The following is a 15,942-nucleotide window of genomic DNA, read 5'->3' on the forward strand; positions in this document are numbered from 1 at the left end:
GTGCACAGGGGCTGGGGCCACAGCCACCCCCACCTCTAGATGTCACCGCTTTCCCAGCCCTGCCTTTCCCTCTCACCCCCAGAAGCCTGGGCCCCGGGTTCTAGTCTCTCCCAGATCTGGGCAAGGAGAGTCTAGGTTTCTGCTTCCCTTCTCTCCAAAGATCTAGTGTCATTTTCCTGGTGACCAGAGAACCCAGGGCTTGTTCCAGCCTCTCCCTTCACCCTCCTGCCTGGGGATGCCTTTCCCCTCCTCCAGACTCTCTGCAAACTTTCCTCCTCAGCTTGGGCAGAAACAGCAACCCGGAGCCACGGCAGGAGTGCGGGGTGGGTACACAGTTAGGGTGCATGTGGGTGGTGTGGCGCTCGGGAGCAACTGTGGTCACGGAAACCACAGGCCAACCGCTGCCCGAGCAAGCCCCGGAGTCCCCCCGGCTCAGGGATCCACCCCAACCCCTCACCCACACCGGGGGGCAGCTGCCGGAACCATGCTGCAGGTGACCAGCAAGCACTGGGCTAGACTTCAGAGTACCTGGTGTGCGTTAGTCCAGGGTTCGCACACGGTGATTCCGGGACTGGGAAAGGCCATATGATCCCTGAGCCCATGAGTCCGTTTTCCAGAGGGAAAGTCACAGGTGAACTGTCTTCTCACAAGAACCCATTTGTAACCTAAGTGTTGGGGTCAGGCCCCAAACCCTGATCACCTGCCCCAAGGCCCAGCTCCTTCCAACCCCAGGCCTTCTCTCAGTGGCAGCAAAGAGCACACAGGAGAACAGGAGACGCGGGGGCCTTTATTAGGGGCTGGCAGGTGTGGTGGAGGTGGAGGTGACATCCCCAGGCCTGGGCCTAGGAACAGGTAGAGCAAAGGGCCCTCAGAGCAGGCACCCAGCCCTCCTTGGCTCCACCAGCAACCCCGCCCCCACCCCAGGTCCTTCCTCCACCTCCCCCTGCCTCTGGGAACACAGCACCAAGAACCGGCAAGCAAGCAGGACCCTCCGGGGCCGCAGCTTGGAGTGGAGTACAGGATCCAGGCTTCTGCCTCCCCGCCGTGGGAGATCTGGGGAGTTCAATGCAACCCTCTCCACCAGGACAAAGTGGGGGGGGCATTCCTTTTTTGTCCCCCAGAACAAACTCTTATTTTCTGTGTTGGGGGAGAGGGAGTGGGGCTTGGGCCTAGGAAAAGGCCAGAGGTGAGACCCCCAGGAGTTTCTGAGATTCCACCTTTGCACTTGCGTCGTCTCCACTTTTCCTTCCCACGGACTCGGGTGAGCAGCTCAGAGCCAGTGGGGATTTGCTCCAAAGACATCTGTGGATTTCAGAGTGGAGGGTTCCCCCAACCCCAAACTCATCTATATGTACACAGGGCAGCACCCAGGCGGCAGGGGGGCAGCTGCTGGGGGCTAGTAGGAGTAGCCACCCTTGGGGCCAAAGGGCTGGGCAGGGCCAGCCAGCTCTGGGAGGTAGGCGGGGCTCTCGTCCAAGTGGGACAACGGAACTGTGTCCTCCTCACTGACGGGCCTGTCAAACTCGGCCTTGAGAGCGGGACGCTGATTGTCCGGGAAGGCCAGAGAGAAGAGGGCCTCGGGCTCGCACACAAACTTGTACACGTAACGCTCGCCAGCCACCTGCGGGGAGAGAGAGGGGCCGCCGGGTCAGTCTCCCCTCCCGCCCAGGCCCACGGAGGGTTGGGGAAGGGGGCCAGGCACATGTGTGGGGTACGTCTCTCTCCCATACTGGTTCCTCTGAGCAGCCGCCTCCCTTTCCTCTCCGGTTCCCCTCTGATCTCTACCTCCCATGCTTTGGGCTTCGCAGTTAAGGTTCAGCACTCCTTTGGGAACAGAAAAACCTTGGGATTGCCCACAATTTCTTGTCCCTTCTGACTGCTTCATTATCTGCTCCTACAGACTCGCTGGGAATGCTCTTCCGTCCCCTGTCCTCAACACCTTTCCACCTGCCCCCGCCCTCTGGCCCCTGACCCCTTTGCCCCTGACCTTCTGCATGATGCCTTTCTCATAATAGTATCGGAGTGATCGGCTCAGTTTGTCGTAGTTCATGGCTGGCCGGTTCTTCTGGATACCCCAGAGCCTGGCGACCTGGTGGGGGAACAGGAGGGTTTGGGGTTGGCCATGCTAGCTCAGCGGAGGAAAAATGGAGGGGGGGCAGGTCAGAAGGAACACTTGAGATTCTTAGGGTTAACTGCTGAGCTGGCCCTGCAAGGAGGCACCAGCCCACAGACCCGGGTTTGGTAGGAATTCGGGTTAGGTAAAGCCACGGCGATGGTGAAGACACATTCCACTGGTCCCCAGGCGCTCTCATCGCCAGGCCCCAAAGCTGTTGGGAGGAGAGGCGGGGACATCCGAGAGGCCCACCTCCTCGGGCTCAATGAGTTTGAACTCCATCCCCCGGCCTGTCCAGGCAATGAAGTGGGCATTTGTTGGGTCATCCAGCAGGGCCACCAGAAACTGCCACAGCTGCAAGGCACCCCGGCGCTGGTAGGGCGGTCCCTCTCGGAACACTCCAACCCCTTCCTGCTTGATGTCTCCTGGGGATCACAGGGAACGAGGGTGCAGGGTTTGCGCCTTCGGGTCCCCCAGGCAACCCTCCTCCCAGGGGTCTCCCCAGGCCTTTGCTCATGAGATGTCACGCCATTCCCGGGTGACACAGCCAGAGGGCGTGGACAAGACCCCTCGACCCTCTCGTGAACAGTCACTTCTCTGACCTTCAAATTTCTCAGGGACGACACAGACATCGTCTGGGAATGGTCGCCCAGGTTTCTCATAGCCATAGCCTGGAGGAGGAAGTTGGGGGCCACTCAGGTCTGGGGGTTCCCCAACGAGACCCCAGAGTGTCTAGAGGGACTCCTGGCCAGGAGACCCTCCCCTCCATGGCAGAACGCCCTCTCCCAGCTTGGAGGGCTGGGCAGGGAGGACAGGGCCGCCTTACCCACGGTCCCGTCGCCCGGAGGGGGCCCAGGAAAACCCTCCGGGGGAAGGTACATCGAGGCACACCCAGGGACATCTGAGGGGAGAGAGAGAAGGGGGGCGTCACAGGAGGCCGTGGTGGAGATGTGGGCGGCAGGCCTATGCACAAGTAAGAACTTCCTGCCAGCCTGCTTTCTGGTCCTGCTCCCGGCTGCCTGCCTGCCTGCCACCAGTCCCACGGGAAGTTCACCCCGAGTGGGTGTGAGGCTGGAAGCCCCTCAGCTTGGGGGCTGGGCCAGGGGGCAGGGAGGGCAGCAGCTGGGGCTGGGTAAAGCCCTTCCACAAGGCCCAGGATTCCAGGGAGCAGCTGTTTCCTGTGAGTTTAAGGGGAGGCGGGAGGGACAGAGATGAACCTCCGGGGAAAGGGTCCAGTGTCCGGGTCTAAGACTCCCTTGGAATGGGCTAATCTCCGGTCAGCAGGTCAGATTCCCTGCCCAGTATGCATGTGAGGGAGGGGTGAACGGAGGAAAGGAGGGTGTGGGGGGGGTGAGGGGGTGGGGAGGGAAAGAGACTGCATGTATCTGTATCTGGGGGAGAGGCAGTGCACACGGGCCCGGCTTTTTTTCAGGTCTTATAGCAGAGAACATTCCACTCCATCTCATTCCAGTTCCGTAGGATTGAAACCTCCCCAATCCACCTGGAGGCAGTTGCTAGCGTGAAGCCACCCGTTCAAGCTCCAGCCCCTTCGGCCCTACCCCCTCCACTCCCACCTATGAATGAGATGGTGAAACCTGACACCTCCGGGAGGAGGCGGGAGGGTGGGCTCATTCATGCAACCATTTTGTGAATGGAATTCCTGACTCCATTCAGAGGAAGCTGAAGGGGGAGGGGCAGGAGTTCAAGGGCATGTAACATGATCTCCTCCGGTCTACATCCTTTGAAGGTCAGCAGCAAGAGCGTCTCCCTCCGCTTTCCTGCATCTCACTGCCAGACAGGGCTCTCAGGCTTATGCCCGGGGTTGAGGAGAGGTGCACCCTTCTGGTTCTCACTCGGGTAGGTAACCTGGGGGTTTGTGGTTTATTCCCCTGCCCCTGAAAGACTGGGCATCAAAAAAACAACAACAAAAAAGGGAAATTCGAAAGCTCTGGCCAGCTATTCTGAGCCTACTCGAATAGCTGAATTTAGTGTTCTCATGCAAGTTTGCAGAGAAGCTCAAATGTGGGGATGGTAACAATGTAACAAGCCCAGGTTTTCTGGACTCTTCCTGGGATGGCCCTCCCTCTGCACTTGAGGCTTTGAACTGCAGCTATTTATGAATACGGCTGAGGGCATCCCGCTCAGGTCAACGCCAGGTGGAACCCGAATCTACAGCAGTCCCGACTCCGGTACCCAGCGGGGGGCGGGGTCATCCATCAACTTTTAGGCTCCAGCGGGTTGCGGAAACCGCGCGTTAACCCTGATTCCCAAGTGGGAACCAGGAGCCTGGCTGGTTTGGAGTTCATGTTTCTCCTCCTTCAAATCCCTTTGTGTTTTTAAGCGTCTGTGGGGACAGAGGACAACCTACTCATCTTACTCATCTTTGTACCCCCCAACTCCACGCATTCACGCTCTCGGACAGTACTTTGGCCTCCGCGGGTAATTAAACCCCCAAACACCTGCTAAACAGACGCAGAAAGAAATGCCTTCACTTTCCTAGTAAGTCCCAGACTGCTCGAGGGCAAGGACCTACATCCCATTGATCTGAATACAAGTTTGCTGACTGAAAAATGACCCTTCTGTTGCAGCTATGAAGAAAAAGCGAATGGGTTAGATTGATGAACTAGGAAAAGGATAGGAAGGTAAAAAAAAAAACAAACTTTCTGAAAGACGTCCTGGGGGTGATCCCCTGCCACCCCGCCCAGCAACCTCACCCTGCCCCACCCCCGCCCACAGGCAGGGTCTCTTACCCGAGTCATAGGTGAAGTCCGGCTGCTCCTGTTTGATCACCACCCCCGCCCCCGGGTACCTGTGCCCGTTGACCCCACCCTGGCCCACGGCCAGCTGTTCGTACAGGGGGTCAAGGTATTCCTGCTTGAAGCCCTGCTGGGGGTAGGGTGGGCAGGGCTCTGACAGCTGGTGTTGGTAGGGGGCGGGGAGGGGCTCCCGGCCCCCTCCCTGAGAGGATGTGAAGGAGTGGCACATGTCCACGGGCTGCTGGAAGACGGAGCTGGATGAGGTCGGAAGGAGAAGGAAGAGAATATGAGAGTGAGCCTTCCTCGCGCCTGCCACTCCCAGAGCCCGCAGAGTAGACTCCATCCAGCGTGTGTGTGTGTGTGTGTGTGGCGGGGGGGTGTCAATATTCCTTCCTCCACCCCACCTGCACCCACCACGCCAGGGCTCTTAGGGCAGGTGCAACACTCTGGGATTGGGAGAAAACTGCCAACATGTGGGCCCACGTTCCGGGGGTTCTCCTTACCTATGCTCCCCGAGGTACCCATGGCCAGGGTGGGGCTGGGAGGTGCCAGAGGATCTCAGAAAAGTCCGCTGTTCTGCCCGGGGAAAGGGCTGCAGGGGCGACTGTCCGGGGGCACCGGGGGCGGGGGACTTGATGGCGATTTGTCTAGGAGGGTCATAGGCACTGGAGTTGAGGAGGAGACGGGGGTGAGGGGGGCAGAGAAGCCGGGCGAGCATCTTTGAACCCTTCATCCACCCCCAGAGAAGAGAGGGCACAAAGGTGATAGGAGAGGGGAGGCCGCCGGGAAAGGAACGGCACGAGCCAGACTCGGCCCCAAATGAACTCTTCGTCATCTTTCATAAAAGCTGGAACTGGGTGTGGTCGTGAGAACGCCTCTCTGCAGCCCAGAGCCACTGGGTTGGGTGCGACAGGGGCTTCTTTAGTGGAGACAAACCCAGGCCTGGCCTTCATGACACACACCCCCTGAACGCTCCTCTGCTGCGGTTTCCATCCTAACCCCCCAGAGGAAACCCTGAGCTGCACTGCTCCCTGACGGGAGCTCGGAAGTCCTTTCTGTTGTCTACCTTGCATCCCCAACTGCCGCCTCTGCTTGGGAGTGCCTCCTTCCCTCCTCCATCCTGCCCTTCCTGGGGCGCCGGGGCTCACCTGGAATAAAGGCACTGCTCGCCATGATGGTAGGGGAGTGGCGGCTTCCTGCTGCAGGACAGGGCCGGGTCTGCGCGGGGACTCTGGGGCTCCTTCTTGATCCTGGTGGTGGGGCTGTGAAATGCTACTGCGGGGGGTGGGGGGGGGCAGAGCAGGGCCAGAACGTGTCACAGAGGAGGCAGGAAGAGCTTCTAACACCTTCTGCTCTCTGAGGACCAGCTGGGTGACGGGTACAGCCTCACCCCTCTCTGGGTTTCAATTTTTAGAGATTCATAGTCAGACACTTGGAAGAAGTCTGGCTATTTACATTACATCTAGTTTTATACGTCAGGCAGGCGCCCAGTATTAACCAAAGAAACAGTCTAGAGTTAAACATGTAATGCAACCCCCAATCCCTGCCCCCCCAAAACACCTTTGTTTTCCTGAGTGCCCTGGAAATTCCAAGGGGAAGAAGTGTTTTCTTATTTGGGGCTGTAAAGAACCTTTCTCTTTCTGGTTCAGGCTGGCTAGTAGCCCCCTTGCATGTCAGCTGACTGACGCTGTACACATGCTCCTAATTATCTGCGAAGAACACGGGCCTTTCCTGCGGCCCCCGCCGGGTCCAGAAACTCCGGCCACCGGGCAGAGCAGCACGGAGCAGCTGGCTCCGAGCGGACGGTGAGATTCCGTCTCCCTGCCATCGATCGGGTCGAATGCCTGTAATCACCCGTTCTGACATCTGCTGTTTTCCATGATCTGTGCCCTGTTTCACTCCATCGATGAGGGCAGTTGACAGAGCAAAGCATCTGACATTAAAGCAGGACTTTTCAACAGCGGCACTGTTGCCACGTGGGCCAGATCATTGTTGTTGCTGGGGCGGGGGGTGCTATCCTGAGCGTTGTAGGGTGTTTGGCAGCATCGCCGGCCACTCCCCACTGGTGCCAGTAGCACCGCCCTCCAGCTGCGGCGACCCAGCATGTCTGCAGACACTGCCACACCTTGGGGGGATGATGGAGTGGGCAAAACAGCCCCCAAACTGCGTGAAAGTAACTTAGAATGCTAGGATGGGACGGAGCCCCTATTTTAGAAATAAGGACGCGGAGAATCAGAGAGATGAGGTGGGTGCTCCGAGGTCACCCAGCTAGAACGGAGGAAGCCCCCGTTTGAACCAAGGTCTTCATCTCCCGCTTGCTGCCTTGGTCTTTGAGTCCAAACCCAAGAACGGGGTACCCTGCCCTCCAGGGGGGAACCCACCGCTTTCTCTGGGACAGAACAAGGTGATCTTTCGTCACTCTCTGTCCCTATGACTCACTTCCTGCCCTTCCCCACTACCCACCCATCCCCTTTGCCCAGGGCCCGAGACTCACAGTTTTCTGAGTGGAAATCCGGAACAAACTGTTCATCGCTGTCTGGTACCTGAGCTGTGGAGAGAGGTCAAAGGTGAGTCTGGGATGGGAAGCCCTGCGATGGCAGCCCCTGGGAGATACAATTGAGGCAGCCCTGCGGAGGAGCACCGGCCCAGGAAAAGAAACCAGCCTTCCCTGGACACACAGGCAACTGCACGCCAGGTCCTAGTGCCCTCCGGTTCTAGGCTCCGTCAAGACCCCGGAGGGGAGGCTGCACATTCCCAGAACCTGTTGGGGCAGATTCCAGTCTTTTCCCAGATGCTTTGTCTTTATTCTCTCCACTTTTCTGGAGCGAAGGCAGCCCTGCCCCTCCGACTGCACAGAGCTCTCAGAGCCGACAGCAGAGGCACACCTGGGATGGGCAGGCGTCACAGAGAGTGGTTCTGTCGATTTCGAATCCCCTGGGGGAGAGTCTGAATCTAGGCTAAACCCAGGAATCTGCATTTTGTACAACCTCCAGGGTGAAATCTAGAAATCTAGATCCTGGGAGAGGAGATGGGATGGAGAAAAAGAGAAGGTGGTTTGAGAGAAGCGAACAAGAGAAAGGAAGGATGACAATGGCAGAGGAAGAGGCTGGGGACACAGGGAGGCCAGGAGCCTCGTCCTGTCCCTCTGATGCGCAGCCGGGGGAGGAGGGCTCCCTGGGCAGGGGAGTCTGAGGAGCATTCCCAGGGTGCCAGCGCGGGTGGGGCCGGGCTTGGGGCTTAGGCAGCAAAACAAAAATAGAACAGCAGCTCATCCACGGCCTCCAACCTGGATATCCGGGTTGACTTCTGGCCCTGACGCTGGCCTCGCCAGCTCCTTCAGGGGGGGCGCACAGCTGAGCGCCTCCCCTGACCCCAGAGTCTCTGTCCACTCTTGCCCCTCTCTCAGGAATAGATCACAGCAGGAGAGGGGAGGTACCAAGAAAAACGCTGACAGTCCAGGAGGAGAGGAGCTCACAGTGAGGCAGGCGGTCAAGTCCAAGGAGACTGCTCTCAGACCGGACAGCGGGCAGGCTGACGGATTGCATGACCAGAGCTGGGAACGGCGGGTGAGGGGAGGGTCCGAGGAGACGGCGGGAGAACACCCTCCCTGGCCCTAGCCTGTACGGGTGCACGCCGCAAGCCCTGCTGCCTGGCTCCTGGGCAAAGGCTCCACCGTGTCGTCCTTGCCTTTCAGCCACAGTTTCTGGTCGGAACGCTTCCTTCCACTCTCACATCCTATATACAGTCCGTTGTTCTCCACGAAGCCGTCAGGGGGGCCTTTTTCACAACCGAGGTCCAAGCGCCACTCTCCCTGACCTAAAGCACGGACCCCGAACGCCTCCCCTTGGCCTGCAAGGCCCCCCTCAGGGTCAGATGCTGCTTAGCTCTCCGACTCTCCTCTCCCAGCCCCTTATCGCTAAGGAGACCTTATCGCTACAGCTCTGGTCTCCTTTCGGGTCCTTCGAAGCTGGTCAGCTCGATCCCTCTTCCCCAGATCTTCACCTGCCTGTGTTTTTTCTTTCTGGCCACTGATGTCTCAGCTCACTTTGTCACCTCCTCAGAGACCTTCTCTGCCCACCAGACCGAAGTGGTCCCTCCCAGCGCTTTCTCGCATCTCTTTTATGTTTTCCCCAGCACGTATGGCTGCAGGAACTTATTAACCTCTGTTTATATGTTTATGATCCATCTCCTCAACCAGAAAGTTAAGTCTGCTGAGGGCGGGGGCTTTATCAGTCTCGTTGGTTCATCTGGTTGCCGGGTGCCCCAGGCACAGGCTCTGACTCAGAACCGACCCTCAAAGCAGGCGAAGCAGGACTTGTCGACTCTGAATAAACATACAATGACCTCTGTGCTCAGGCTGGTGAGAGCCAGCCAGGTGGGCCCGGGAGCAAGAGCTGAAGAGATCCTAATGAGCTAGCTCTTCCTTCACGCTCAGGGCCCCCCCACCCCCACCAGCACGTCTGTCCGTCTGTCCATCTGCTGGGGAAAGCTTCCCTCCCAAGGGATACTTCAGGCCGTGGCAGGAAAAGTCTTCACCAACCTGCTTTAAGTATCAGAGGTGCCAAGTAGATGTTATAGATTGTTCACTTCTCGACAGAGGGACTGGGGGGAAGGGGTTTAAGAATCGGGAGCCACCAGCAGCTGAAGAACGTGGGAAACTCGAGCACGACACAGTTCTAAAGCGACCAAGCGGATGGGCAGGACGTGAGACCCCTTGGCAAAAACAGAACGTTCGGGAGCCCCACTAGACACAAAGGCAGCCTTGCCCAGCTGCCCCCATGCAGAACCTGGGGACACTGTTGGCACAGGGATTCCCATCCCCGCCCCCCAATCTCATCCCTCTGGTCCGGGGCGGGGTCCAGGTCCAGGTTTGGGAAAACACTCCCCAGGAGGGCAAGGCCCTCATTCCACCATGCCGTGTTCTCTAGCAGGACCACAGGGGCCTCGATGGAGGTCACTGGAGCAGGATGAGCAACATTTCCCTCCCTGCTGCTTAGGCCAGAAGGAGCCCGAGGCGGGGGTGCAGACCACGGGGAGGCTGAGCTCATGGGCCCCCTCTGGGGCTTCATTAACTGCTGCTTTCTACTGAGGTCATGGGCCGGAGGCACCTCCTGCTGGCGTCACCAGCCAGCTCCCAAGACCCTAGAGAGCCCTGGGGGTCATCTTGCCTTTGCTCCCACCTCAGGCCTGAAGGTCTGACCAGAAGCCCCTCTCCTCAGTCCACAGCCCTCCACCCCCGCCAAGAGGTCCTCGTCCCGGGGCCAGGAGAAATCAGTGGAGGAGGCAAAAACGGCTGGGGCATGAACCCCAGTCCCTGGGGGGCTCTGCCCTAGACCACCGGCTTCTCCCAACCGGGCAGGAGAGGGCCTCAGGCGCACGGAAACACAGTTAGCAGAGATGGGAACAGGAACAGGGACACCGCCTGCCGTTCCTGGAGAGCAGGGGAATTTCTAATGCCCATGTTTGGTCTTGAGTGAACGCCACGCTATTTGTTGATGTGGTCGAGCTCTGGCAGCCAAGGCCGTGTGGGAGAGTCTTCCCCCGACTCCATCCCGGCACTAGGGGCGAGTCGGTCTGCCTGAGGGCATGGCAGGTGATGGAGGATAGGAAACGTGCCAAGCCAGCGTCATGCCCAAAGAGAGAGAAAATTTTAGGGAACGTGGCTCTAACGAGGAGGGGAGGGGCGGCAGAAGAGGAGGGGCTTAGGACCTCCCAAGCAGGGCTCCCGAACGGGAAGGTTAAGCCAGCCAAGCAGCTAAGCCCGGCCCAGGTTAGCCACCCACGCCTAGGCCCCATCACCCTCTCCCTTTCCTAGGGTCCCACCGCAGGGGGAAGGGGCCTCTTAAGGAGTCCTAGTGGAGAGACAGGGAGCCACGCTCCAGGGCTTCTGCTCCAGCTTCAGCCCTTACCCCGCCCCAACTCTGGCAGTCTCTGTACTGCAAGGAACCAGCTCTCTATCTATGGAGGGGACAAGAGCCTTCTTGAAGGGAAGGAGACAGAAATATGCAGAAGGAGGTATTGTAGCTAAGAAAGACTAGGGGAGGGGATTAACCTCATGTCTCCCCACCACACGCTGAGGCACAGGCGTGCATACACGCGGATTCGCACACACCCCCATTCCTTTCGCTTCACAGCCGCACACGAGTGAGACACCCCCCATGCACACACCCTCCACGCACGGGGGCTCCTTGGGATACACAAAGACAAAGGGGGAAACCGAAGGGCGAGGAGACCGCAGACCTCGGAGGACTGGGAAGCAGAGGGGAGTGGAGACCCATCCCTCTGCGAATCTCATAAAAGGTAGGGGTCGTTCTCTTTCTAAATAACCCACACTCGTGTGTGTGGGGGGCACCCCGACAGCGTCACAGTGTCGGAGGGCTCAAGGACCCCTGAGACTATTCGCAGGGCTTCTGGGACTCCACGGACCCCAGCCTCACACAAAGGACATACGTGGCCCAGAGTCCACGTTCCTTTCCACCGAAGAGACCCAAGTCATTGTCCCCGAGGGCTTGCCACGAGCCAGGAAAGGAGCGCTGGCCCGGAAGCAGCCCGCCTTCTGCCGTAGCCGGGCACAGCCTGGGTGCAGCCTGCCCCCCGCCTGAGTTTTCCTGCAGCAGCCCGACCCTTTCTCCGGCAGCTCGGCAGACCCCTGGCGCCCGGAACCAGACGTGCCCTCCAGACTCAATTCATCCCCCTCGCTCTGTCCAGAAAACGCCCAGCCCCGAAGATATCAGAACCGCCTGCCCCCACAGAGCCCCACTCACCCCCACCCCCACCCCCAGTGACGCCTGGACACCAGACTCCGCACCCACAATCACACTGACTGCATCCAACCTGGGCACCCCACCCTGAATTTTCCAGAATCCCTCCACCCCCTCGCACACGCTCTACAAGGATCTGCTTCTTATCTCCACGTTGGGGCTTTGGGGAGGGGGGGAATCAACCTGAGGGAGGGCAGCTGGACTCCGGCCCCCATTCCTACTGACGCGCCCCATTCCTGGCAAGTTTCCAAAGAAGCTAGACCCTCCCTGCCACCCCAAAAGTCCCCCTGGGCCGTAGGGGTCACTGACCTGGTGGGAAGAGGCAGGAGAGGAGGCTGGGGTGGTGCTGGGATGGTACAGGGGGACAGGGCCCCGGCAGCTGCATCTGTCTCCGCAGAGAGAGCGAGAAGGAGCGAGCGGCCTCAGCATCCCCCCCTCAGGCCTGGCCATCCATCGCCAGCTGGGAACCTGAGCTGCTCCCTCAGAAGGAAGGAGAGGGAACCGAGGAGATCCCAGCACCCACCCCCGCTCCGTCTTGCGGTCCCCACCCCCACCTCCCCACCCACTGGATTTAAATGTGCAGATGCTCCCAGGGCAGCAGCATGAAATGCACACTTGCTGTCACACCGACACATGCGGATAGACACACGTACGGTCTCTGGACCCCCCACTGCCAAGGGGTGGGGCTTCCAAGGTTGAGAGGCGATGAGAACATTTTCCTCCCGTTCCCATTCCCAACCCAGGCACAAATGGACCAGCTGCTGCCAGAATGCCAACCTCTGAGCCTACCCCTAAAGCACAGCTCCGGGAGCTGCCCGTTGTGGGGAGCGCAGGGACCCTCAGCTGCCAGGCAAGGAGCCTGGCGGCCAGACAGGAATCAGGCGTTGGGAAGGAAGTCTTTGAGAGACCGTGGAAACTGACACCTCCGTGTTCTTCAGCTCCAGCCCAGCTCTGGAACCTCGGAGGCTCCGGGGGAGGGGTGGGGCGGAGGATGGGCGGGCTGGGCATAGCTCTGCTTTTAATTCGGAGCCGGGCACCTCGGACTTGCAGAGTCGGGGAGACGTGCACAACACCCTCGGCACCCCCAGATCCCTCCAGCACCCGAGTAGCCAGTGGACCCTGAATTCCACTTACTGTCTCAAGCACTTGCTCTGTGCTCAACAGTCATTCTGTTAACACAGATTTTTGGGGGACACCACAGTGTTCAAGACAAATCTAGTCTCATTCCGAAGCTCTAATCAGGGGTCTTCCCCTTGTACCCCAAGCTTTTGTAGGGGGTCCCAGTGGAGCTGGGTTGCAGCTTCAAAAACATCACCAAGGATACCCAGGTGGAGGGCCACGGAGATTCTAAGAAAGAGAACCCCTTCCAAAAGGCATTCCTGGTGCGGTTTCTTGGGTTTCAGAGTGTTAAGCGGACCCTAAGATGGGGGGTGTTAACCCTTGCCTCTCAGAGGCCATCAAAACATCATTAGCCTTCTACCTGCAGCCCAGCCAGAGACACCCTCAGGCCCCACCAAAACACACCAATGACTCCAACCAGGAGACCCCCCAGAACACACTTCCCCACTGAGCCAAGGCCCAGCGCCTGACTCCACCTCAGCCAGCTTGCAGCCACAGCTGACGCCCTGGGAAACACGCAGGGGAATGTGCCTGGGGTGGAGGAATACAGGAGGAAAGGAGGAGAGAGGATCGGTTGCCATCAGAATTACAATCAAGGCTATTGGGGGGATGGGGGGGTGCTCTAAGCCATCTGACAAAGTGCTGCAAAAAAAGAATTATTTAAACTTTTGTTGTTCTTTGGCTCAGACAGAAAATTGTTTGGCACTAGTAGCCGGGAAGAACAGAAACCAAGGGTTTAGGTAAAAAAAAATCAATGTTTTGGCAACTCCAGAGGAGAGGCAACAAATTCATTGCTCTTTCTCCTCATCCTCTTCTTCCTCACACCCCTTCTCCCCCAACACACCCCAACACACACCTCTGCCGGGTGGCTGCTGCCCAACAAATTTTGCAAATGAAAATTTCAACCAGGAAAATGGGCCTGGGGCCAAGTTCCATTCAAACAAGCAAATACCCCACACAATGGTCTGATTCATCCCCAGGCCTAGTTACACAAGCCTGGCTCGGGGCAGAGAAAATAAATATCTATATAAGTGTCCACACTGGGCTCTGGGGAGAGCAGAAAGGCTGAGGACTTGGGGAGGGGGCCTCGAAGCGCTTCTTGAGGCCGGCGAGAGAGGAAGTGGGCTAGGCGGAATACCGGGCTAGAGAGCAGCCCCCCCACCCCCCGCCCGCAGTAATAGAAAAGGTCACGAAACTACTCACCTTCCGCGAGCCACGTCTCCTGAAAGTGACTTAGATCCTGGAAGAGATCTGAGGGGTGAATAATGGAATTGGAGGTGAGGTGGAGGTGATGGTGAGAGAGAGAGGGAGCCCCCGTGAGCCCCGTGAGCCCCCTTGGGGTAGCAGGGGCCTAGAATAATCAGAGTCCCTTGGAGGGTGAGTCTTTTTGTCAAAAGGGCGGGGGCTCCAAGATCGGTCCTCCGGGCGTCTGTGGTGAGGAGGGTCGCGGTTAGTTTCCCTGGCTCTTTACCTTCGGAGTCGGGGGGCGGCAGGGAACCGGGGTCCATGAGCTTCCCCTGCGGGACCATCAGCGCTTCGCGCAAGCTCCCATTTCCGGGTGATTTCTGCAGGAAAGGGGAAGAATGCCCCAGAGTCGCCCTGAGGCCGGCTGGCCAAGGGGGTGGGACTGGGTTCCCGGGGTGACTCAGGGGCCGGGCAACCCTGGACCCCTCGAGAATCGCGGGGAAGGGGCCGTGGGGCGGAGTGCAGGGCAGGGGCGGGCGTGGAGGCAGGCGCGGCGCTCACGCTGCAGAAGGTGTAGGGCACTTGCTGGTCCAAGTATCCGCCTTTCATCCTCCGCTCCATCCGGCCGCTCCCTCCGGCCGTAAGTCCCGGGCCCCGCGCGGGGGCAGAGACCTGGGGGCGGGGGAGGGGGGGGGCTGCGTTCGCACACCGTCCTAGGGAGGCAGCGGGGTGGGGGTGGGTAAGGGCGACGGGGAGGGAACCGTCCTCAGGCTCTGGGTCCGACGGCAAAACTTCTCCGACTCACTCAGGCGATGCGGGGGGGTTTCCGCTTGCTGAGCTGAGTGCCGCCGCCACTCCCCTCCCGCCAAGGTAGGTCCCACCTGCTCCTGGGAGTCAGGGTCGCTGTTTCTGCTGCTTTCTGCAGCCCTGCTCTGCCCAGGCTCGGTTACATAAGATGTGTGTGTGTATGTGTGTGCGTGTGTGTGTGTGTGTGTGCGCGCGCGCGCGCGGAGGAGCAGGCGAGGCGCGCACCATTCGCTCGCCCACAACTCCCGCGCCCCCTCCAACTCCGTGTGCCAGCGCCTCCCACCACCCATCCCGGAATCTGCAGACGTGGTGGTGAGAGAGTGTGGGGTGTGTTGGCGGCGAGGCGGGGAATCACGGACACTCTCCCTCCCTTCCCCTCCGGCAGCCTCACCTGAGGCCGCAGTTTCTGCGCGGGAGCCGCGGGCGGGTCCCGAGCTTGCCCCGGGGCCGCAGCGAGGGCCTCGGGGCTAGGCGGGAGCGAGGCGGCCCCGGCCCCAGGTCCCCCGCGCACCAGCTTGTTTTCCGGGCGTCGCGGACAGTTGTGAGCCCGGAGGGGACGCTGATTGGTGCATTTCCTTTGCCTCGGCTCCGACTCTCTCTCCCCAGACCCCCCCACCCTGTTCCCTTTGTTTCATTGACTTTTGTGAATGAAACCCCAGGGCCGGGCACGCCCGCCAATCCGGAGACTCGCTTGGCCAAGCCGCGGGGCGGAGTTTCCCAGCATCGAGGGCCAATCAGAACGCAGGGACTGCTTCCCGGCTTCATTCACTGCTTGGGCTCTCATTCATAAAAAAATAAACTCGTGGCCGAAGTTCATTCAGAAAGAGCTGAGAGAAAAGGAGGGAAGCCGAGGACTGGATGGCTCCTCTGTGGGGCTCGGCAGTAGCCTTGGGTCTGAGGCCCAGCGAGCCCCTCCGGGTGGCGTCTGCACGCGTCTCTGTGCATCTGTTTGTACGTGGGAATGTAAACGTGTCTGTGTGTGCGCCCTGGGCAGAGGCGAGCGAACTTGCGTGCCCAGAGGAACAATAATAACTAGCATTTATGAAGCGCTCCTCTTCCACGTGCTCGTTTCATTCCCATAACCTGGCGAAGTGGCTGTATTGTCTCCATTTTGGAGAGATTGAAAATGAACACTCAGAGCCGGGGGGGAGGGGGTGACTCGGCTGAGGTCACTCAGTCAGCTTCTGGGGTTTCCAGTTCG

At 59.4% G+C, this 15,942-nt stretch overlaps 1 protein-coding gene across 5 annotated transcripts; it reads right to left on the minus strand.

Annotated features, from left to right (window-relative positions):
• Positions 1 to 769: 769 nt before the first annotated feature.
• Positions 770 to 15,320, minus strand: ETV4 (ETS variant transcription factor 4). 5 transcript variants are annotated; one of them, XM_045836608.1, is made up of 13 exons: positions 15,133 to 15,320; positions 14,496 to 14,606; positions 14,221 to 14,314; positions 13,953 to 14,000; positions 7,364 to 7,417; positions 6,018 to 6,141; positions 5,373 to 5,534; positions 4,864 to 5,123; positions 2,940 to 3,014; positions 2,716 to 2,784; positions 2,366 to 2,538; positions 1,988 to 2,089; positions 770 to 1,621 (listed from the first exon to the last, which is right to left on the minus strand). In XM_045836608.1, the coding sequence occupies exons 2-13, from the start codon at positions 14,553 to 14,555 to the stop codon at positions 1,397 to 1,399; spliced, it is 1,446 nt and encodes a 481-aa protein (XP_045692564.1). In that variant the 5' UTR covers positions 14,556 to 14,606; positions 15,133 to 15,320; the 3' UTR covers positions 770 to 1,396. The 5 variants fall into 5 exon arrangements, with proteins under 5 accessions (XP_045692564.1, XP_045692565.1, XP_045692562.1 ...); XM_045836609.1 differs by having other exon boundaries at positions 5,373 to 5,516; positions 6,018 to 6,144; XM_045836606.1 differs by having other exon boundaries at positions 6,018 to 6,144.
• Positions 15,321 to 15,942: the final 622 nt, after the last annotated feature.

The sequence above is a fragment of the Phyllostomus hastatus genome, unplaced genomic scaffold (genome assembly GCF_019186645.2).
Source record: "Phyllostomus hastatus isolate PE091 unplaced genomic scaffold, TTU_PhHast_1.1 phas_contig_210, whole genome shotgun sequence".
Lineage (NCBI taxonomy): Eukaryota > Metazoa > Chordata > Mammalia > Chiroptera > Phyllostomidae > Phyllostomus > Phyllostomus hastatus.